At 45.2% G+C, this 24,096-nt stretch overlaps 2 protein-coding genes across 3 annotated transcripts in view; both read right to left on the bottom strand.

Moving 5' to 3' along the window:
• Positions 1–5,374, bottom strand: part of LOC128450127 (protein argonaute-3) — a 34,495-nt gene extending 29,121 nt beyond the window's left edge. For both annotated transcript variants that reach the window (XM_053433607.1, XM_053433606.1), the window contains exon 1: positions 4,531–5,374. In XM_053433607.1, the coding sequence (XP_053289582.1) occupies positions 4,531–4,549 (19 nt within the window). In that variant the 5' untranslated portion in view covers positions 4,550–5,374. The remainder of the gene's footprint in view (positions 1–4,530) is intronic.
• Positions 5,375–6,769: 1,395 nt separating this feature from the next.
• Positions 6,770–23,721, bottom strand: ago1 (argonaute RISC component 1). The gene is made up of 19 exons (XM_053433605.1): positions 23,596–23,721; positions 19,992–20,178; positions 17,672–17,792; positions 16,690–16,871; positions 15,863–15,999; positions 15,425–15,559; positions 15,078–15,165; positions 14,729–14,876; positions 14,463–14,582; positions 14,246–14,368; positions 13,998–14,131; positions 13,661–13,845; positions 13,311–13,470; positions 12,817–12,907; positions 10,501–10,695; positions 10,267–10,401; positions 10,071–10,172; positions 9,743–9,942; positions 6,770–9,522 (listed from the first exon to the last, which is right to left on the bottom strand). The coding sequence occupies exons 1-19, from the start codon at positions 23,618–23,620 to the stop codon at positions 9,414–9,416; spliced, it is 2,577 nt and encodes an 858-aa protein (XP_053289580.1). The 5' UTR covers positions 23,621–23,721; the 3' UTR covers positions 6,770–9,413.
• Between the last annotated feature and the right edge of the window lie 375 nt (positions 23,722–24,096).

Raw genomic sequence — 24,096 nt, forward strand, 5'->3', positions numbered from 1 at the left:
GAAATTCACATCTGTTTTTTTGCTGTAAAAATGTTAGATCCAAAACACGAGGATAAAACAGATGACTCAATTTGAACTCCAATCATATAAGAAGCGTTTAAAATCGACTTCTTTGGTTCAATACAAATATACTCACATCGTAGGAAATTAGCAGCTGGGTCATTAAATGTGAGAATTGCCGCTGAACTATATTGAGACTGTTGGGAAAACTGACAGGAGATAAACATGGATTCATCTCCCTGCCTCGGACAAACAGATTTCTGTCTGTCCTGCACTGAACCCCCTCCCCAACAAAACACACACATAGCTCCCCATCCAATTCCCTCTCTTCCTTTCCATAACCTCCCCCCTGAAATGAGCCCCTTTCAGCTCCCCCCAAAAACAGGACTCAGGAAGGGGGGACGAGGAGGGAGGAGGTGGTGGAAAACAAGCGTGGTCTGGCTGCTCTGGCTCCTAATCTCTGTGACACATCACAACCTTCAGCCTTTCCTCCTCTCTCCTCCTCTCTCCTCCTCCTCCTACTACTCACACTCTTTTGTACCCCCCCCCCCCCCCTCTCAGACACACACAGTACATCCCTTGACTTCTCCCTCCGTCTACTCAGCCCACTCGCAGGAGTTTGCCGTCAGCTCGCCGCTGTGACATCAGCATGTGTCAGACAGCAAAGCTCTTCATGTTTTTACTACACAGACATAAATAAGACTTCTTTTTTTTAAACGTGGCATGGGAAAACAAGTATGTTCCACAGAGGGCCAGAGGATTCTCAACATAATGTAAAACTGACAGGATATTTGGAGTTTTTACTTTGTTCTAATGGGTAAAGCTCCGCTACACTTCAAGTTCTGGGATGAAACAGCATTTTTTATTAAGATGCTCTCTGACATGTTGGTCAGACAACAAAAAACATGGAGCAGGATGATACCATATTATATCAGTGGACAATTAATATCTAGAAGCAACTGTCTGGGTTAGAGCCTGGCACCATTTTGAACGTCACGGTCAAAAAGACAAACTGAAGCTTTTATATCTAAGATATTTGTAAATATTGTCATGTCGGAGTAAGATTAAAAACAAGACTGCAAAAGAGGGCGAAGTTTTACTTAATTATTATTGAGAAATATACACATAAATGGCACATTGCCTTTGATGTTTCAATTATGAAACTGAATATCACGTATAAATCGAATACGGAACATAATTCAATGAAGCACCAAGGGCCAACAGTCCCCTTCATCAAGATCCAGGCATTATTCCCTGGGAATTGGCAAAATTGTCCAAAAATGGTTCATGTATCCACCCCAAAATTGTATATGTTATTTCGTGGTGAATGTCCCATGCTTCCTCCAAGTATGGAATATGATCTGATGAAAACCTTTGGTCACATCAACATGGGACATTAGGACATGATCTTCAGCAAAACAAAACCTAAGACAAATTTCTCTCTTATGAAATGAGTAAAAAAAGCAAGGCCACACTTCATTTTCAAAGAAACCTACATCAATATGCCAATGGTTAGCCTTATGGGTGGCAGGGGCTGTGGATGGGGGTAGTCTATTGTCAATGGGCTGTTTGAATTAACTGAGTATTATGGGGATGGACTGCAAATCGAGCACTAAGCCGTCCCTCACAGCCGACCCCAGTGTCTGCACAAAATCCACAGAGAGCTGGAATACAAGGGGAACGACAGGGAAGGCAGAGTTTCCCTCTGAGGCACAGAAAGGGAAACAGAAGCAGTTACGAAGGCGGGCGGGGAATGGGATGGGGGGGTATGTAAATTTGAAAAAAGAGCGGGAAACAGACAAGAGAAAGAAGGGGGTAGGAAATGGTGAGAGAGACCCCCCAAAGAACAAAAGTAAGCCATCAACACGACAAACAAGCAGAAGATGTGCTAATTTCTGAGAAATGCCTCGAGACGTTCTTCATGAAACTATTAATATTCCCCTTTAGTGTCTGCGTTAATGGAAGAAAAACACGTCCACCAGGGCTGCCTTTCACAACAAGCTGACTCATCCTTCGCTGACTCAAATCCCACCTGGTCACCAAGCGTCGTGCAACAGGTGGAGGGTGGAGGGTGGGGGAGGCCCCCCCGCTGTCCTGAACCTGCCACCTCATTGTCTTCCAGTAAGCTGCATCCTTCACGCTGCCACGTAACCAAGCTCTCACACAGTCGATGTTCACAGGTTAATGAACATGTTCTAATCTCCTCCCACTAATACTACAAGTAACTGACGTTGAGACATTTCTTAGCACCAGGTCTGCCGTCACGCTTCAAACATGCTTTTAAAAAACTGTGGAGTCTGTAGACCTGGTTACCTTTATGCACACAGGCTGCTGGTTAGAGATTATTGCGTTAACTCATCTCATCTAACTCACAGCAGGAAACAAATTAGAATTTCCTCCCAGAATAACAATTACTCCTGGAAAAGGGTCTGCTGCCAAAACCAGCATGACATACCAATAACTTAACTATGTATGTACGTCAAAACTGTTATATAATAAAATATTTACCCTTCAATCTTAGATTACATTTGACTATACAGCCTTTTCAGAACTATTAACAATTCTAATCTCATCATTTTAATTCTCTGACTAGTTTTTTGGACCTTAACCACAATGTAGCATCAACTCAACATTAAAGGGACAAGCTGTTAGTGGACATACCACAGGCTTAGCGCTCAAAATGAATTTGATTTGCTTAACACTCTGAAAGCCTTACACTCATTATATTCCTAGTGCTAAGCTCTCTAGAGCCATGCTTTCCATGCCACATGTGCTGCTGCTTAGACTAGTGGGGATAAGGGTAACTGTCCATTTCTGAGCAGGCAAATGCTATCGATTTGCATTTTCTCACGCTACTCTGCGGGCCACTGGCAGACTGATGGAGGGCCTCCTTTTAATCATTCACCCATAAATGGCGCTTACTGGTTGGCGCGTGGTGGTTTGTGATAAGGGGATTGTGAACCAATACGCACAATACAAAGACCCTGCAGCTACTGACAAAGACAAGCCACAATATGATATGGTAAAATGTGCCTCTATCTGACTATTAGTGAATAAACGTCTTCCAAAGTGAAAGCATCAAGCAAACTCCTAAACAAACTTAATGTAAGTCTGCAGAGCAGCAAATAAACCGCAGGAAGTTGCATTGGATGTGTTCTCAGACTGGGACCAACCTGCCCAGTCCCCAGGTCGGTTCTCATGCTGACTGGTGAGCCTGAGAGTTATGGTGGAAACGGAAATGATTCAAGTTCTAAGCAAATGTGGTTTTACTCATAATTTTGTCTGAAGAACTCTCCAAATTTCCTCTAATCCAAAATATACAGTGAGTTAACCCGCACACCTGCAAACTGACACAGAGCTCTCCTAGACGGTTTGATATTACTGCAGGTGCTCGGTTACACCAGGAAAACACCTCGAGATCCAATACACTACCAACACGGGGAAGTGCCCCAGCTGAGCTGAGACACTAATGAGGCAGTAGGCAGCAGAGAGTGCTCTCTCTCCTCCTGAGGAGACGGAGGAGGAGGAGGAGGAGGAGGAGGAGGTTAAGGACCAACTGCTGTATCATGTGTCGCCGGCCGATCGGCACTACCTGGTATTCATTTGTGGTCACATAAGTGGAAAAGCTTCCGTTACAGCTGAGACAAAGCCCGGGCAGTTCAGACAGTTAAACTGCCACTGCCACCGGGACACAGACAGTTAACTGACCATGAGCTTGGTTGACAACCAAAAAAAAAAAAGAAAAGAAAACTCAAATCCACCAGGACACGAATTTGTGAGGTTACACGAGGTCACTGCTGCAGATAAACATGTTCAAAGCTCAAGCTGGAGCCTCACGGGTTTGACATGCAGCCAATTTTCTCTAAAAAAAAAACAACACAACAGAGGATCCTGTCAAGAACAACACTGCCGCCCTACTTGCTGTTTAGGAATCGGGACGCGAATCAGCATATTATTATATGCATGGATAAGCATGGATGTGGCAGAACTGGTTAAATCAGAGTGGAGCTGCTGGGGCCTTGTCCCCCGGCTGCACTTCCACTGAGCTGCTGCTGAATACAGTATGTTGAGGTCAGTCTGGGGTCAGTGGGTGACCAGGGCCCGGGGGCTGTGAAAGGACAGGGGGTTCATCCTCTGTCACAGGTTCTCATGCTGGGTTCGGGGTCAAACATCTCACTGTGCAACGTGAGGATTGAACCCATAAATAAAGAGTCAAAACCAGGCATCTGTCCAGTGTTTAATGGAGCCCACACATCTGGCTGGTGGAGTGTTTGACTTTCTACGTCGTAAGAAGAAAGTTGGATTGTGACAGGCAGTGTTACCCAGTGAGATCATCTCTGCTGTGACTCATGTTTGAGGGCATCGAACCTCCCTGTGTACAGATGGTGACCTGCAGGGTTTCCTCCTCTGGGCTCGCGGAGCACAGAACCCAAAACATGTCGGTGCTGTCTCGTCTGTGAACAGCAGCTGGTTCTGTCCCCGGGAGAACCACGAGCACACTCACTCATACAACTTTTACGAGTCATTTACCTGTAGTTCCGATTTCCATTCATGAGGTCTCTGCCCGGGTCACTACCCGGATCCCAGCTGTCAAATGTCCGGGACTGTTCCTCCGTTCAGTCCGGTGTCTCCTCCGGCAGCGCACCGCCCCTGCAGTGCCCCGCTCCCGGCTAGCCTCCCCTCCTCCCTTGCGTGCTGTCAAAACGCCGGTGCCCCCTCCTCTCTCCTCCGTACGGTGGCGTCCGTTTCGCCGGCCCCAGGGAGTTGTTCTGTTCGGCGTCCACGGACACTGTCAACGTCTCCAGCGGGGTGTCGGTGCCACGGCGGAGGGGCTGTGGGCTCCTCGACACGACGCGGTGGCAGCTGCTAGTTAGCCAAGTTAGCTCGCTAGCCGGGGATGTGGAGGAAAGTGGCTGGAGCGGAAGAGAGGAGCCGTCAGGAGATCATCCCAGCGGGGGTCACCGAGTCCAAATCACTCCCTAAACACAACCGAACGCGGGCCACATTAATCCGTGTCCGCGGCACAGCGGGCGTCCCGGGGGGCTGGCTCCGGCTCTCGGCTAGCTCGGTTCGGATAGTTGGAATTCTGACAGACGACGGCGACTTTTTCCTCGGGTTGAAAAACAGCCGCTGACTCGGCCCCGCTCCTCCAGCACCGAGGGCCCCGCGACGTCCTCCTGTGCGGCGCGTGTCCCGTCGCCGGAATCGAGCTGTCACCACCGGGTTGTTTGCGCTGACACGTCTCGGACGGTGTTCGGTCCCGTTGACAGATCAACTCTGCTGGGCAGTTCGGAGAACCAGCTTAATATGGTGAAGTTGCCTTCTGACACCGACAGGAAGAGGTGGGCTCACTGTCAGCAGACGTCAGAACAAACTACTCCGCCTTCTGCCAAAGTTAAAACCCTCAGTTTACTCCACTGTGACTGTGGTGCTTTAAAAACCAGGATCTATGGATCATCACATCTGGTTTGAACCCGGACGTTTAGGGAACATGTCATCTGCTTTGAACACGGACGTTTAGGGAACATGTCCTATTAATTTCTGTTCCCACTTCACTTTTAAGTTTTTGAAAATCAAATATTGTGGTGAAATCAAAGTAAACAAATGCTGAAAACTGCCCAGGAGCCAGAAACGTATAAAATCATAAGTTTATTATCAAAAAACCATACAAAAACTAGCACATATTTACATTTTTGGCGTTATATTCATCACATCTGGTTTTAACCCGGAAGTTTAGGGAACATGTCATCTGCTTTGATGACAAATCACTTCTTCTTCTGGATTCAGTTTTAATATTATGAAAATCAAATATTGAAGTGAAATCACAGTAAACAAATGCTGACAATTTCCCAGGAGCCACAAAAGTATAAAATCCTACGTTTATTATCAAAGAAACCTGCAAAAACCGGCACATATTTACATTTTCACGTTATATTGTGTTTATACACAGTGTTTTACTTTTCTCTAAGTACATTACTGGGTGACAGGTTTTTAAAGTATTTCTTAAACCGGAATCTATGGATCATCACATCTGGTTTGAACCCGGATGTTTAGGGAACATGTCATCTGCTTTGATGTCCAATTAATTCCTGTTACAACTTCAGCTTTATGTTTTTGAACTTTGATTTAAACTGAAATCAAAGTAAACAAATACCCAGATGCCACAAAAATATATTGTGTTTATACCCAGTGGTAACCCTATGTTAACTATTCTATAAGTACAATACTTGGTGACAGGTTTTAAAAGCCCATCATTCACTTTTTTATATACGGTCTATGTTCAAAACTGAAAGTTTAGGGAACAGGAAATTTGTTCTGATGTCAATTTATTTCGTGTTCTTACTATAGCTTAAGCTTAAGAGAGTGTAGATTGAAGTTGAGTCTAAGTAATCAAATGCTGACAACTGACCTGGGACCAGCATGAAACCATATAAATGCTGAGGTCACTGTCAAAGAAAACTAGCATTTCACTCGGTACTTTTGTATTTGTTTAACTTGATAACCTTCACTAAGTGTGTATTTGACTATTCACTTTAGTTGCTGTAACATGGTAAACTTCTTATATTATGCTATTGTATCTTTGGAGCTGGTACCAGTGGATCTTTGTCGATTTTGCCTCGTAGAAAAGGCTAGTTTCTGAGAGTTAGGGGAAATAATGATAGTAACACATGTAGAGAGGGTCTGTAAAGACACAATAAACATCCTAGTATAGTAATCTGGTCAAGAAGTAAACCAGTTAATGTTATAAGAGGAAAAAAACACACAGGAGTAATAAAAAACAAATTTATTTTCTTTAAAAAATAACCCTCCCCAACAGAGTTCCCATATTATCACATACAGAGCCAAGATAATATGCTTCTGCAGCATTTCATTCAAATCTACTGGGAAGTGCTATGACAAGAACTGTTGTTGATCAGTGGCTTCAATATTGCTTCGTCAGACAGTGAGGCTGTGTGGAGGAAGTGGACTCTCCTTTGTCCACATGATGCACTTCCAGGGTGACTGCCATTTGGTCTCCCCCTTTGCAAGGTGCTTTGTGGCTTCAGTGACTGAAGAACTGCATCTGGTTTCAGTTGTGCTGGGAAAATGACCCCAGTCTGAATTATTTTTTTAATCTTTTTTTAAGCACAGAATGAGGGGAACACTGGCCCCGACTGTGAAAGGCCCGGCAACCGGTGAGCCAAAATACAGAACGGGTTACTATTATATATTTATATATACAAATCACCTTGGACACAATGAAGGATCAGTACAAAGGCATTTTGATTATTTACGTTCATAAACATGTTTTAAAAATCAAACTCATCTGATCTCTTATCTTTTGATCCCTTTCAGCTCAAAGGGGCTCCAACCATCAGACAAGATTTGAGGCGCTTAAAGGGCAACTGAGGTGGAATTCTGAGACCGTCTCCACAGTGCCCTCTTGAGGATACACTCTGACTCTAGTCACAATATTCATAATAATAATAACGAAAGAAAAAGCAGTCTTTATAACCATTACACAATCGAGGAAAAAGGACTGACAGGCAGTGGTGAGCGCGAGGCTCCTACCTCTAAGAAAACCAAAATAAGGTGGCTCAACATATCCAGTCGGAGAATAATTACATGCAGGTTTTTTTCCATTAATCCAGAAAGTGACGAGATGTAGAGGCAGGGCGTATTGAGAAGAATTCATAGTGGCCCACCCTGTCCAATTTTGCAATCCCATATCTGTGTCGCCCATGCACACAGAGCACCAACGGGGGATTGGCGAACACGAGCTAAGGGATTGGGGCAGGGGATGCTGCAGGCTCAAAGGGAAAGTGAGAAGACGAGGTGACAATGGAAAAGGTGACAAGTGACAGTTTGGCTTTGGAGGGAAATAAAGGGGGACAAGTGCATTTGAAGAGGTTGGTCTCTACATGCTGAGAGAGAGACTTAGAGGTAAGGGGGAGGGGGGGGGGGGGGGCAGGGTGTGTGCTTCTGCTATCCAGGCTGTGAGTTGTAACTGCCTGCAGAGGGAAAGAGCTTCGTATAAAAATGGGACATGTGCAGGATGCTGTGTACAGGTACTTGAAGAGGTGCGTGGGTGGAAGCCGGCGTCATCTCCACTGATCCGAGTAGGAATGTGCAGAATGATCGGAGCAAGGTCAACTGCTGAATGAGAGTTCAGCTCTGCAGCACTTAAGTGATCAAAGACTTCATACTGAATTTGCCTGCATTGAAATCTACAGAGAAGTGGTGCCTATTGCCTTAGTTACCCATTTGTTCGGAAAGCTGTGCGAGTGTGAAAACTTCAACGTAGTGTTTGTGTGTGTGTGTGTGTGTGTGTGTGTGTGTGTGTGTGTGTGTGTGTGTGTGTGTGTGTGTGTGTGTGAAGCCTCAGTACAGACAAGTCTCACCATTTGGAAGTAAAAAAACAAAACAATAAGGAAATAAAAAGTGCCTCGTATAGCCTAAAAGACAGAAATAAAAGATCTTCCTGTTTAAGGGCCCCTTTTCCATTGGTTGGCATCACTTTTGGCTGGTTAATAATGCTGGCTTAGGTGCATGGGGTGCAAGTCTATCTGATACACTCTATGCAAATGGTCCCTCTACTGTTATGCTAAGGTTGCCGCTATAGGCTAAGTCTCTAAGGGACTGGCTAACCAGCACAGAGTGCCCGGCAGGACTTTCCTCCTGTGTCTACAATATGCTACACCTGCTCTTTCTGCCTCTGCTACAGAGAAGACCAGGGGGCTGGCCTCACATGTACTAACAAACTCTTACGTGCAGGACCGGTGGCACCTACATGCTAACACTAAGTGCTAATGTGCCATACCTCCTCAAGGCAAAAATTACATTATTCATAAAACATAAAAAAAACATGAATGTAGTTCATGGTAACGTTAAAATGATACATGTAAGTGTGCGTGCCCAGTACCACCCCTCTGGATGATCCCAGTACTCAGGGGCTGGGAACACTGGTATCCGGTGTTCGGATGGGTAAAGAGGCAGCATCGTGGTGGCAGTTTAAAAAGTGTTCAGGATTTTCTTTCTTTTTATCGCCTGTTTTCCTCCCATCCGTATTGCATACTTATATACATAGGAGTGTGAAGGTAGCGATGCAATACAATTACATAATTATAACCACGTTTTAAAAATTCAACATAAAAAGAGCAATAGAGTCCTGGAGAAGTAAAAAGAACAAAATGACAATAATAATATTCATAACCTTTTGAGTGCATGAGCGCTGTTGAGTCTGCCTGTGTTTTACAGGTGAAGGGCTTTATGTTTCTTGGATTTGGGGGATTGACCGGCAGGTCTGTGGAGTGTGTGTGTGTAGTGGGCAGTCATTGGGAATAAGGGATGGGGATGAGGTGGTGATGGGCTGTCTGCCCACTCAGGTAGAAAATGAGGTGGGAGGGGTTGATGGTTGTGATGGTGGGTGTAGCTCAGGCAAAGTACATGGTCCTCAGGGTGTCGTGGTGAATCTGAACAGCCTTGGCCAGCGCCTGTGGGTCTCGACCGTTACTCTGACCAGACACGTGGCTGCCCTCGCCACTGCAGAGAAGACAAGGGAAGAAAAAGCAGAGCAAAAGATCAGCTACTCTTCATGTGTTGTAGAATAAATGTACTTTGTTTCATATATTTGTGACAAAGAGAACAAATAGGATGAAAAGGATCCAATTCCTGTGGGTTGTAAGAATTCTGGGAACCACATATGGGATCACAGTTTATCAAAGTGAGAGGAAGCCTTTACATCGTTCACACCCACACTAACCTGTCATGTTCTTTGTCCACCAGGTGGTAGCGGGCACGGAAGGCCACAAGACGAGCATAGTAGGCTGGAGCAGGGATGGACACTGAGCGGGTACAACGCACATATGTGTGGCACAACTGGTAGGTTAGAATCTGCAACTCATCAGCCGTGAAACGATTGTCGTCCCAAAGGACGTAGTAATGAGACGGCCGGCTGGTACCCTAGAGACAGACGGACAAGGGACGTGATGTGAGGTATTTGGAGACAAGGGTATTCTCTATGTCTATTCAGAGAATTCAAACAAATGCTATTACCCACGAGCAGGAAAGCATTTAGTTTCTGTTATTACCTGTATGCCTGCATGGCTGCACAGGTAGAAGTCAAACTCAAAGGGATGAGTGATGCTGGTGTCCACTGTAGTCCCTGCAGGAATATTCCCACTCTTCCCAATCTATCAAAAGAAGAGGCAGGGTTACAATTATCAATCAAAAGAAAAGACAATTTATTTTATGTGTACAAATTGTGTAAATGATGAAAACGCTCACTCTTTCAGACTTGTCAGCACAGAAGAGTCGTGTGTGGTGGCGTTTCTGCACCACGATGTAGGTGATGCCTGGCTGATAGTCCTTCTCCAGCTTGATGCAGGCGTCTCTGATGGCCAGGAGCTCGTAATGAAGAATCTACACAAGAGAATTCTTTATCAGCACTTAAGCCGCGTTTTTATAAAGCATCTATCACTAAAGGAAAGAAAAAAAAGGATAAAAAAACATCACATATACCTGTGGCAGCTGTCCCTCAGGAACCCCATCTCTGTAGAAGATGATCCTGGTGGGCTTGAAGCGAGTGGACTTGTAGAACTGAATTAGAAGCTCTTTGACCATGTAAGACAAGTCTTCAATGATCTCCTGCCTGGGTCTCTGGACTCGCACTGTGGCACAGTATCTGCTGGGATGAGCATCCATACTGCCTACCACCTGGGAGAGAGAGGAACGAGGCATGGTCAGGATCAGTGATTTGATTCATACTGGGAACATAAAAGGGAAATATCTGTGCCACTGGACACAATAAGCTGGTTTGTTCTCCAAATAAACTCACAGGCTCTGTCCAGGAGAAACAACAAAATAGGCTACTGAGAAGAAGAATATACAAAAATGAAAAACACTTTGATAGGGTGTGGATTTACATAATTTTAACTGGAAAGGTCTCATTGTACTCTCTCAGTTTTCCCTTTTTTTTCCCTAATATGTATTTTTGTATGTGAGCTTCCCCTAGAGGCTGCGAGCGGAACGTGTGGCAGGCTCAGCATCAACCTTTTCCTTTTCCTCCTTCACATCTCTCCTCTGTAATCATCACTTTCACCAGTTCTCTCCTCAGCCAGGAGGATCCAGACGAACCCGCTCTCCCCCGCCGGTTCCTCTCGCTGCATGACTCAAGCGTCTGTCATAAGTGCTAGGCAACAACACAGCCAACCACAGCTGAGCTGAGGTCAAGGGCAGACGGGGGGGGGGGGGGGTTTGACGTCATTTCCTTTTTGAACGCGAGTCAGTGATGAGCTCACCGGTTCCTCTCTCGTTACTTTTTGCTTTTGTTCAGCCTCAGTCATTGTGAACTAAACAAAACTCGAATACAGACGTTTCTAAAGGTGCAGAGTTTCAAAGCACGACGTCGTTGGGGCCTTGAGCAAAAATAGAATTAATCAGAAAAGGTGTAAGTCGGTGTTTTGAAATGTTGATCATGGAAAGCATTTCTACAGCTCTACAATATAACATATCTGTTTTGTTATGAAAAGCCTGTAATACCTAATAAACCAGTAAATTTGGGCTACAACTAATGATTGTTTAATGATAATCTCAAAATGTATCCCAGTGCCCAAGGTGATGAAGATGACTGTTTGTCCCATTTCTAACTTACATTCACAATAACAGTCAAACTAAATACAGGCTGTAAATAATATGTGAGCTAAATGTTATAAGTGATTAAAGATAAAGCTCTTCTCTCTCAAACATGTTATTTATTGCTTTATAGGATTCTTCTTCACCAGCGCTGACATGCACCATGGTCACCCGGTGCCACTGTTACCAGGCAGCCTCAACCAACCATGTGTGTTTGTTTTCCTACGACATCCTGAGGTCATTTGCATAATTTACATATCCTTGATAGAGTATTTTTTTTAAATGGCTAAGAAAGAAGTGTTGAATCCAGCCACACTATACTTTAATTTTCAATGGTACACTTCTGATCAGGTGTACTAAGTATTTTATGGCTTTGAAATGGGTTGAAAAAGAGCGACCATGGCTCAAACCCACTGATCATGAAGGCAACTGTTCACCAGATATATTGTGTATATGGAGATTTGTAGTCATCTGTGAGATGCAAAAAAGCCTGATATTCATGTGGATCAATTCTGCGATGCAAATAAATGCATTACTTTGACTTGCTGGTTGATCTAAGTGGCAGACAAACGCATTAAGCAGATGGTCATAATAAATTCAATTTAAGACCTGTGTGATCTACGACCATTCCGGGAATCAGAGTCCCAGAATTACTTACGCTTCCCATTAATTGATGATAAGGTAATAAGGTAGATAAAAAAAATTTCAGCACGGTGAAACAAGCATTAAATTAATGTAAAAAAATTAAATAAGTAAGACCTGGGCAAGTCACATTTTAACATATTTAAGACTTTTTAGGCCTAAAATTCCGATAATTAAATGTTTTCAGTGCAACAAGCTGTACTTTCATAAGCCGGGACTTTTTGGGGGGTAAAAACATTTCCTGGAACTTAATGTGTGACTGTCCATTTATACCAAATCTGTATTGTCTGGCTCCAGTAACTGTGATAAACAGCAAACCCAAACCCACTCTGTAAAACATCTCTTCAGGGTCAAATCTTCTAAAAATAAGTAGGAATCATGAGAAATGCCCTTCAGAAGTTATACTTCACTACCTCCACCCAAGCTGTGAACATGCAAACCCACATTTGACGAATGGCCTTGGTCTGTGTAACGCACGATAATTCATTCCCCTCCTTTTCCTGAGATTGTGTTCAAGGTCAACTGGTGCAGTTAAATGAAGGCGTTACTTCTGAGACTTACAGCAGTAATGGAGGGCTTCTTGCCATCTCCAGCCGGGGGGTGGGTGACGTCCGCTCCCAGGAAGATAACCGGCTGCTGGAACACGGCTGACCTGTGAGTGCAAATGGAGGAGGAGATGCAATTTACACTTGCTCATAAAGACAGTGCAGGCTGAGAGCTGAGACGGGTCATTGAGTTCATCCAGTGGAACATTGAGAGCTTTCACTTGAATTGAAAGGTGCAGAAGTTGTTCATGGACACCGATTATAACAAGTTTCACCAACTTAAGTGTTATTTGCAAGAGCCACTTAAAAATTACCTTTATAAGATAAAGGGTATAACATATATGGAACAGTTACACCCTCAAGTCTTTTGATTCAGACCCTTTGACTTAAGTCTTTGGTCAAACAACTGTTGTGTGTGTGTGACAGTTGTGTTATCTACATTATCCCAGTAGTTCTCCTGCTCAATAAATGTTTGCAACGAAATTCAAAAGCAACCAAACAGTATCTCACCGTTGATGAGGCACCAGGATGTTGTTGATACCTCCCAGCTTCACGTTGATCTTGAGGCAGAGGTTGGAGAGGGTCTGAGGGGACGTCTTCACCACGTTCTTCACCTGGACACACTGTGTGGCCATGCCGAGGAGGGTGTCCCCCACGCGCTTCACCTCCGCTACAGACAACAGTTTGGAAACATTATGAGTAAATCAATGATGCCAAAGAGCAGAGGAAGCATTCGGTGAAGTCAGCTTTCTGATTATCTGTCTTCCTATTTCCTCATGTGTATCTTTGACGAGTATTATAGTCACTTTCTTATTTCATTATCTAATTATTTGGATCGAATATCAAATAACATAGAATACCATAGACAGGAGTTTTTCCTGGCAGGATGACGATGATGAGCTGCAGTCCAGAGTAGGTGTTCTTCAGGTGTCGGAACATGGGCTCCACACTGTCGGCTCCCTGGGCGTATTTACAGAAGCATGGCTGGCCCTGAATTGGCATCCCGGCATCCTTGGAGATCTTACGCAGCTGGTCTGTGAAGTTCCTGGGAGGAGACCAGAGTAGATTATTGAGCTATGCAAGCTAAAGCTAGAACACTAAAAACTGTTAGTGGAACAGAAATGTCAAAGAATGTTTCAGGAAATTGGGTTTAATTCCCCTTCACAGAATGAAATCTCACTGCTCATTAGTTCTTACTTGAGCACCTCCTCTCTGCACTGTTTCTGGGGGGCAAAGCAGGCGATCGCCCAAACTTTGATCTCAATGCCGTTGTAGAACTGCTTCCCTCTCATGTCCCACACTCCCTGGTTGGGGGTAGCTATGGCACGATTCTGTGCAGAGAAGAGAAATCAGGTCAGAGCGACAGCAAACACACTTTTGAGTGATTTCTTTTAACTCACAAATTGATTCTTTTAAGTTGATGAATGATTTATTAGTTTTTTTACCCGTCCTCCATACTGCAGGATAGGGGCCGGCAGCACTCTGCCCGTCACTTCAGCCATCTCATCTTTCACCTTGATCCCAAACTCCTGGATGTACGGGTCCAGGTTGAAGTTGGCATTCTTCATCTGTGGACAGAGAAGGTCATCGTTCAGATGCTGCCACCCTTTGGGACTTAGACACTAATAAATGGCCGGCTTTGACTATTTCTGTACAACTCACCAGCCGGCTGATCTCCTCTTGTCTGTCGGGCGCGGAGCGAGCTGTGGCTTTGATCATAGTGGAGGTCTGGTTATCCGTCAGCTTCTTGATGCATCGCTGACCAGCTACAATGTTACAAACCTGGAACACGTAAATATCAATTAATTAGGGTGAAATCACTGGTGATTCACATGCACTAATGCTGCTACTAAGGATTACATATGAACACAAGATGGTGGGTTAAGTGTTTGAGCAGTAGAAATTGAATCATCCTCAAACTTCCTCACCTCCAGGGGCAGGTATGTGTGCTTCTGCTCCTGGCCCACCTGTAGACAGGGTAGGTGGGGGTACTTAAGCTGCAGATTGTACTTCTGCTTGAAGTACTGGGCCACTGTACATTCTACGGTCTGCCCACTTTCGAGCTGGAGGGGAAACCTGTCAAAAAGAAAGACAAACATAAATTATTATACATCCGAAAGAAAAGGACCAGCATTCAACTCTTCAGAGTCCAAAACTAATGTATTAAAGATGTCTATTCAGGACATGTACGTCAGTCCAGCATGTGGTTTTTGTATTAGCAGAGGAATCTGCCAGATTACTGTAATAAACTGAGTTTACTGCCGTCTGTTGACTTACGTCTGATGGCTGGCAGGACGTCGGGTGACATTGCATACGCGATATTTTCTCTTCATTTGGCCGCAGTGTGTCACCTCCACCTTCAAGCCTGCCAACACCAAGCCGGGTACACAAGAATTAACTTATAGTGACAAAGGAAGACACATGAAATCGTTAGAAGAAAAGGAATCATCACACTCACAAAGTAACAAATCAAAATGCAAATATAATGTTTAACGAACAAGATATAGGGAGGTGTTTTGAAATGGCAGGAGTAAAGTAAGTAAATATGATTTGATTAGCGACATCTGGGAGAAATGTTTTTTTTTAAAAATTGTATGGGACTTTTATACTCTCCAGCAATGCACCTTTAATCTCCTTTGTGAACCGAACCCTCTGTGAGTCCGTGAGAGTCTTCGGCTGCTCGTCGATGTTGCGAATGTCCAGAACCTCACACATGAACTCAATTACAGGCTGGGCTTTGTAGAAGGCCGTGGCGGACACTAGAGGGAGACAGAGAACATGTATGTTCAGGGAAAAGGAGAAACCTGACAGAAGGAACATGGATGTCCACACCTTTAACCGGGATTGTCCTAAAACTTCAATGCATATGGAGTCTAATGTTACGAGCGGCTATTAGAAAGGAGAGCAACAGACATTTCCCATCGGCTTTGTGTTAAATTCGACTTTCAGGCATTTCTGTTCCACTGCTCCTGCTTGGTCATGCAATGTCAGGAAACAATCCCGCACTGAGATCACTGGGTGACTTCACACACTCTCTGGTGAGCTTGTCTTCAGTGACTCACCATCAATGTTGAGCATCATCTTCCACATGGCGGGGCGCACAGACTGGTGGAAGCCAAACCAGACTTCCCTCCCCCCACCCAGTGGGTGGTAGTATCCTTCAGGTGGGGAGAAAAACGAGCGGCCCACTGGAGTGTACCTAATTAGAGGAGGTAGAGGGGAGAAGATGAAATTAATGAACGCGCAGAGTGACTTCACTGAGTTAGCACATTGACTTCAGAGTGACTTCATGTTGAGTAAAGCTTATGTCTCATGTAGGAGGCATCGGGATAAGTCATCACCTGGTAAACATTAAAAAACAAGAAAACCTGCACGGAAAATACTCAATTTGACTTAAGAACAGAGCTTTCTCAATCAAACATGTTGAGGTAAACATCTGTGAATTTTAAGTTTTCCTATTGGACCATTTTCAGGTCAAGTCCTGGAGCCAGTTATCATCATTACCCTGCTCAGCATTGTTCAGAGGACACTCACGTCTCAGCTAGCAAGCATCTTTTGTTTGGTGACTCTGACCCCGGGAGCTAAGAAGTCTGATGCAAGTGAATGTAACAATCCTGTAAGAAACCTGAGTCAGCTGCTTGGTCACCACTTCTCTGAAAATGTGATAATTCCAGTCAACGGTCTAAATTTAGCACTTTTCTAGGCTTGATGACCACTCAGGTTTTTTGCCATTCACACACACATTCACACAGTCCATCCATCTATCCAGTTTATTTCTATAAGTGGCAATTTGGGGCTCAGTATCTTACCCCAGTGCTTTTAAGACATGCATCTGTACAGTGTTAGTATGTTTTCCAGAGGTGTTGGTATCACAGTAGGGTTCCTTTACCTCATAGAGGCCAGGTGGCGCATGGCCACGTCCAGGGCTTGAACTGAGTCGAGGGGGACCTGCAGGCGGCCACTGACCAGAGTCTCCTGCAGCAGGCGCCATGAAACCTTGGCCAGCCAACGGATGGACACCTTGAAGATTCGGTCCTTACCCTCGCCTGGGATGGTCACCTCAAAATCCACCTGGAGAGACGGAGGACAGAAACAGAGAGAAGCGATGAGGAACAAAAACTGCAGGAGGAGAACAGTAATGTTGATGAAATAAAAATACATCTGGCTGTGTGGTTTAATGTACTTATAACTCAAAAGGGCATTTCCTTAATTACTTTTTACAAGAAGGATATTTTTAGCCTGGTTACCTGTTCCTGACATTTCAACAACCCATAAGCCAGCATGATTTTTACCTCCACACCTATTTGACTTCCTTAATATGACTACATGTCATTGAGCCTGGGTTTGACATGCTAAGATTCAGGTTTAAAAAACAAATGAGTTAAAATTCAAGTTGCAGTTTTAAAGGGGACAATGTGCCTTGTTATATCTTCTCAAAGTCTTGTCATTTCCAGTATTTATGCTAACCTGAGCTAACTGGCTACTGTCTGTGACACAATTACAAGACGGATATAAACTGGGCATAGATCTTCCCGACTTAATCTCTGCAAGACAGCAAATAAACATATTCCCATAAGTATACATCTTTAAAATATATTATTGAGATAAGATTGATCTTGTTTTATTCGTCCTAAACCTTCAAACTAAAAGTATCAAACCAGATGGTAAGTTGTTTCTTTAAACGGTCGACATATGGGCTCTGCAGTAAATGGAAAACAGTAAATTGTGCATGCTATTCACTCCCTCTGCAAGAGAAACTCTAATTCTTGCAAACAGAGCATGAGAGAGAATGTATTGATCCCTGAGGGGAGATTCGTTGGTGCTTATTGAGTAATGTAGCAGCGTTCAATGAATCCCCTGCAAACCCTCACCTTCTCACTCCCGATTGGAAGTGGGAGCACCGTGTAGATGTTCTTCTTGCCGTCATACACCGGCTTCCTGTCGCCAAAGAGCTGGGGCTTGAAGTGTTGCACCATGTACTCCACCACCTCCCTGTAGGGGGAAAAACGCATCAACACAATACTCTGTCAATAAAGCCCATTGCCTGATCGAGATGCTCTATTGTGATCGGCTGAGAGGGGGGACGTTCTTCAGATGACGGGATATTGATCAAGGAGGATACAGCTGGTGGGTGCAATATTTCATGGTCATGGGGGGGAGGCAAGGACAAAGGGAGAGAGGGTCTGGGTGGCGGGCCACCTTTCAGCGCACGGTGCCTTGGCCTTCATACGAGTTTGGGGGATGAGGAGTCCTCTGAAAAGGGAAAGGTCAGAGGGCTCGACCTTTGCATGCCTTCTTGGACCCTTTGTCCAAAACATTAAAGCTAAAAGAGAGTGAAGCTCAAAGACCCTCTCTGAATGTGAGAGAATATGGCTCCAACACATGCAAATTTCAGAGATTCTTCTTTCAAATTTCAAGTTGTCTGAGGCCTGTTTGATAACAAACACAAAGATTACGGTTGTGCTTCACTTGTTTCTGTTCACAAACTTGGCAATTAGTGAGAGAGTGAAGCTCAAGGACTCTGCCCGAGGGATCTCCGGACAATCACTGCTGAGATGGGCAAGGATTTCACCAACAGATTGTTTGAGGACACAAGTAAAGGGTCAACGCTGTTTTAGCAGACAAAGATAAGTTATGTTAAGTTGTTTCTTTCAGAGTTGGGGTAGTTAATTTCACTTGAGGAAACACGCAAAAAGAGATTCAACATCTCATTTATTAAAACTGCCGACGTTCAACAGTTATGGCCACACCAGGTTCTCATATAAACATCTGGCTTCAAATATCCAGATGCCACTGAAGCAGATGTACCTTTGTAATAAAACTCAATTAAGGTTTTCTAGATTAAAAGACAGATTTCTCTCCATTCCATCCTGTCTTTCTCAAGCTTAAAATGATCATAAGAGATGATCCACTAGCCCCACATTCGAAAAGTCACATAGACAATCACAAGACACTGCAACTTCTGCTTGGAATCAAGAGCAGATGAAGATGAGTAAAGACGACATTCATGCATTTGTGAAAAGATGAGTTCTCCTCAATCACATATGATGAAACATCCACTTTGTGGCCTGTCACCCCTCTTCCCTCACAGGCAGACAAGACAGTCTCTCTTTTTGGTTTTAAGAGGAATGGGCTTTCTGGAGAGCCGTGACCAAAGCCATCAAAGCAGAACTCTTCAGTTCAGCTAAGCTGCTTTTACACGGTGTTCAAGATGGGAATGTTGCACCTCGGCATTCTGTTAAAAACTAAAGGGAGTCACAAAGGTATTTCGGCATCTGTGTAAAAGGAAAGTTGTTGGACATTGTTGTGTTTAACATCGTGCCTCCAATTTCATAACTCAAGCATGTTATCTCATCAAATATTTTCATATCAATATGTCAGTGAAAGGCTCATACTGGCTAACTAGTATGTCGTCGAGCTCTACTTAACATTACACACTGGGATGGCGGTGTGCAGGATTGTTTGTTCCAGTGTAAACAAGCATAGGTGGCAAAATGATTGGTCCTCTTAGTGACAACATGGTGGGATATCTGCATTAAAAGAGGCCTGGGATTCACTTCGAACTCCACCATCTGCCTAGTCCAGTCATCTAAGTGCAGCTACTGCAGGAAGAGGGGGATTCCTGCAGCTTAACATGGTCTGAAAATCATACGTACTTATTTATGCCTAATTCTGAACAGATTCATGGACTTGATTTGATTTACACAGAAGATCAACTCTCCATATTGAGCCGAGTATAATCTATAACATGAATGAGCAGGTCAAAATGTTCCGATTGTTTTCCTCTGATTTGAGTGATTTACTTCTACTGATACTGCACCCCCCCCCCCCCCATCCATGTGTTTCCCTTAATATATGTAATAAATGAGTAAGACTAACTTTTTTTGTACATGGCAATCAACCCGTAAAAACAAATAAATCATTGTGACAAAGTGTTACACAGTATTTAAATGTGTAATTGCTGAATTGTTCATGTTGATGAACGCTGTGGCTGCCGCCTCCTGAAAGACTGACACCACAGTGATTATAAGTGGCTGTTGGGCTTTTATTATCCAATTTCATTTAAAATTCATGCTTTGCTGCCACAATGTAATAATAGCTTACGACAAATAGCAACTGACACACACAGATTTTTTTGTGGGACATCAGAGACGGAAAAAATAAGAAAAAGCATGACTGTGACTTTCTTACCTGTTGACTCGTCTTGGGCACTTGTCGGGCTTAATGTCCACCTCATAGTGGTGGACGTCCATCTTTGGGATCTCAACTTCAAAATAGTTGGCCAGCAGCTTGATGGGCTTGCCCACGGTGCCCATTCCTGGCCGGCGAGGGGCATGGAACACCTGCTGCAGGGGTGGGGGGAATTCCCCCATGGGCACTGGACAGCCAGAGGAAAGGGAGCCATGGGCAAGGACAGGTAGAAGAGGGGAGGAGGTTCAAAACAATGGCGGCAGGAATGAGGAAAAGAAAGTGGGTGTGCACAAAAGCCACAGCAAGTGCAGAGGCAGAGGGCAAAGCAAGCACACAGGAAATAAAGAGCGGTTGAGCATGAGAGGGCAGAGGAGGTGGATGTGAACATCAGTGGCAGGAAAACGATTACAAGAAATGTGGGCAGAAGTCAGGAAGGAAGCGTGGGCAGGGGCCAGGAGGACATGACAGGTGGACACGAAAGTAAGTGGCAGTAACAGACGGAACACGGACAGGAAAGATTGTAAAGTGTGAATTTGTGACCGAGGAGACGGGGAGAGGAGGGAATAAAGGGAGAGAGAGAGAGAGAGAGAGAGAGAGAGAGAGAGAGAGAGAGAGAGAGAGAGAGAGAGAGAGAGAGAGAGAGAGAGAGGTGTTGAAGCAAAATAAGGGGGTGATGGAGGAAAAGATTGACAAAGCAAAACGGAGGAAGAATGAGAAGATTAGGTCAAACGAGGATGGACAAGGGGTGGTGGGGGGTGGGGGAAGATAAAGAATACATTAGAAAAATGCTTCTTTGCATATCATTAACAGATATTCATTCATAGAAATTCCACGCAAAGTGATCAAAAGATAAGTTCATTCCACGAAAATTATGGTTGTCATTAATAATTTTATTAATTGAACAAGCAAAATGACAAATACTGGCTTGTCCCAGTATTTAAACACGGGGATATCCTAAATTTAATAACACATTATGCTGAGGGAATCATGACGGGGTTCTGAGAACGCACAACTTAATTTTCAACAACTTTTTCCCTCCACATTCTATTAACCAATTGACCGTCGGTGTCTTTAGTGTCAAGTCTCAAAAACAGGTCTGAGCCAGTCAGAGAGGGGGTCCCGGTCTGGGTGCTAGATGTGAGGCTAGCTGTGACTCCTGCCTGAGAGGGGCCCAGTGCCTTAACCTCTGGGTCCCCAGAGAACAGCCCTCCTCCAGCACCACAACAAAGACCCCAGCTGCCCTGCTCCTCTGTCTCACACTCGCTCACAAATATGGGTGTGTGACAGAGGGAGCGCCCTCGCCACGGCGAACACACACTGATACACACAAATACAGGGGGCCCCCCTCTGCATTCCCAGCCTCACCATGGAGACACCACGGCAACACCGTATTGTCATGGATATCAGGGGACCTGTGTGTGTGTGTGTGTGTGTGTGTGTGTAGCAGGAGACGAGAGGAGGCAGGGTGCCACTGTGGTCACGCTGAAGAGACCTAGGCCTTTTTGGTCCTACACTGAGCACGTTCCCACATCATGCAAAAGTGCCTGGGTATCCCGAACTGGACTAGGCCCTGCTTTAAATAGCTGCTATGGAAATCCTTGAGTCAAACACAGAACTCATCACATGGATGCTAAGTCTTCCAAAGATGCCAAGCTGACAGGAGGAGTAACATAAGCGAGAAAACACAGAGTCTGTTAATATGTTCTTCACACATCTGAAGAACATATTAAAAACACAGACACCGGACATGTGTCCACCGCATACTCCATGTGCAAGAAAGCCTGTATGTGTGTTTATATGTCGCCGCACAGAGTGCAATGCAATGGTCGCACACTCACACACAATGACACACACTTCACGCTCGTGCCAGTGAAGGCAGATGGTGAGAAGCAGAGCCAGCGCTCTCACATAGCCCGAGACAATAGCAGTCTTTCCAAGGCGGTAAGACTTAAATCAGAGCTTTGGTGCGGCATCACACCACGAAGGATCACGACACTGTTTACTGACTTTGCAATGACGTAACACGTAATAAGCCCAAGTCTCACGGGAAGGACTATGTTAATATTTTATCTGGAAGTTACCTGATTCATGATCTTTTTTATCAGCTTTGCAGTACAAAACTATTTGAATAATTTCCAAAAAAGACAGCACAAGTACATTTGTGTACGCTCTGTTTTCAGTATTTAACTTGTAAAGATTAAATTCTGACTTTGACAGTAACAGCAGATCTCAAGTGTTGCTCATGCTTGAGGATGAAAACTTCTGGGCTCAAATTTATGAACACATTGAAAACACACACTAGAAATCCATCACACTAATTAGACCCTTTACAATTTAAAAATGACGAGCAGCAGTGGATATTTACTCTGAGACCCGGTCCCTCATTAGGAGATCACAACAGGTCAAGTGCATGAAAGAGAAGGAAGAACCAATTATGCATTAATTGTTTCAGCCAAACCAGTTGGCTCTCTGTGTAATTGGCTGTTGACCACAAGCTAAATATGGCAATCAGCTCAATCCTGGAAAACAAGCACATTGAATCATCACACTTTGAACCCTCAAGCAGACTTTAAGATCTGGGGTCCGAGGGGCCCTCCCCCCCCCAAAAAACTATTCAACTGAATTCAAGGTTCAATATCTACAACAACAACGTGACTTCAATCTGACAACTTGTCTTTAACTTCTGCAGATAATGACAACCTGGGCATATTCAGAGATCACGAACTCTGCGTGCAACACAGAAACCCTTCCAAAGATGTGAGGCTGCTTTATGAATGCCAAAGTCCAAGATTGTCCACGATAGGCTGGACTTCCGAACTGGGCATGAAGTCAGACTCTGCATAGACTTTTTATTAAATGTGATCAATGATAACTGAGTAATAAAGCACCGGCTGTGAATCTTAAGCCGGCACAGAGGCTGCAGAGCACACTCAGCCCTGAAACCCAGGGTTTGTGAAATCCAGCTGCAGATGTGAGCGCACCTCAATTGATGCTTATTGCTGGTTCCACATAAATAGATAATGCATTTGTCTCCGCGGTTGTCGGGGCCTGGATGCTTGTGTCCCCACTGTGCGTCTGTGGATTACAGACACATTTAAAACCTGTCATTGAAAAGGCTGCAGACCAGCTGCTGGAAGGCGGGCTTCACCGCGTCCCTCCTCGCCGGAGATTCCCACGACCTCCCTGCCCCCGCGCCAGGCTGAGGACAAGGTCCAGGCTGAGGACACGGTCCAGGCTGGGGACACGGTCCAGGCTGGGGACAAGGTCCAGGCTGAGGACACGGTCCGGGCTGAGGACATGGTCCGGGCTGGGGACACGGTCCGGGCTGGGGACACGGTCCAGGCTGGGGACACGGTCCAGGCTGCAAACGTCTACAATTCTGAGTAAATGATCGCGTTTCGTGCAAAGTGTTGAGCCTGCAGCAAACAGAGACCCCCTCCATCTCCCACCTCCCCGGCACACGGGGTTGTCACCGAGCCCCCTTGCACGTACCCCCCACACCCCGATGCTAAGGCCAGGCTCCGGAGCCTCGCTGTTCCAACACCGCAGTCTCTACCTGCAGCCATAACTCTGGATCATATTGGAGTGGAAATCAAAAACCTACCATCGCCAGACGGTCCCGGCTCCATCCCATTAACTTAGCAGCGCGGGGTACACAGCTAGCTAGTCCGGGGGTGCAGTGGCCAAACCGGCGGCCCCCTCTCAGGCTGGAAGCGTTATCAGACTTCCAGCCCCCTCCTCTCGGCGTGCGGTCGTCTCGCTTCTCGGTGTACCCCCGCCCCCTGCCCCTGCCGGAGCCCCCCGGACCCGCAGAGGAGTCGAGGCTAACGGCGGTAGCGGCCGGTCGCTGGTGTGCCCGGTGACCCCGGAGCTGGAGGGCGATAGCGGCTGGTTCTTCTTCCTCCGCGGGGGGCAAGCGCGCTCCCTCTGCCCGCCGAGATTTTGCCGATTTTGCCGCGACGTGGTGGCTCTCGGTCCGGGTGTTGTGCTCCTGCTGCTCCGCGTCCAGACGGAGACCCAACAAAAAAACACAGGCCAGCCCCCCACCCCCCAAAATCTGAAACTTCTTCTTTGTCATTAAAAAAGTGCCATGGAACTGTTGATG

The sequence above is a fragment of the Pleuronectes platessa genome, chromosome 10, assembly GCF_947347685.1.
Source record: "Pleuronectes platessa chromosome 10, fPlePla1.1, whole genome shotgun sequence".
In the NCBI taxonomy this organism is placed as follows: Eukaryota; Metazoa; Chordata; class Actinopteri; order Pleuronectiformes; family Pleuronectidae; genus Pleuronectes; species Pleuronectes platessa.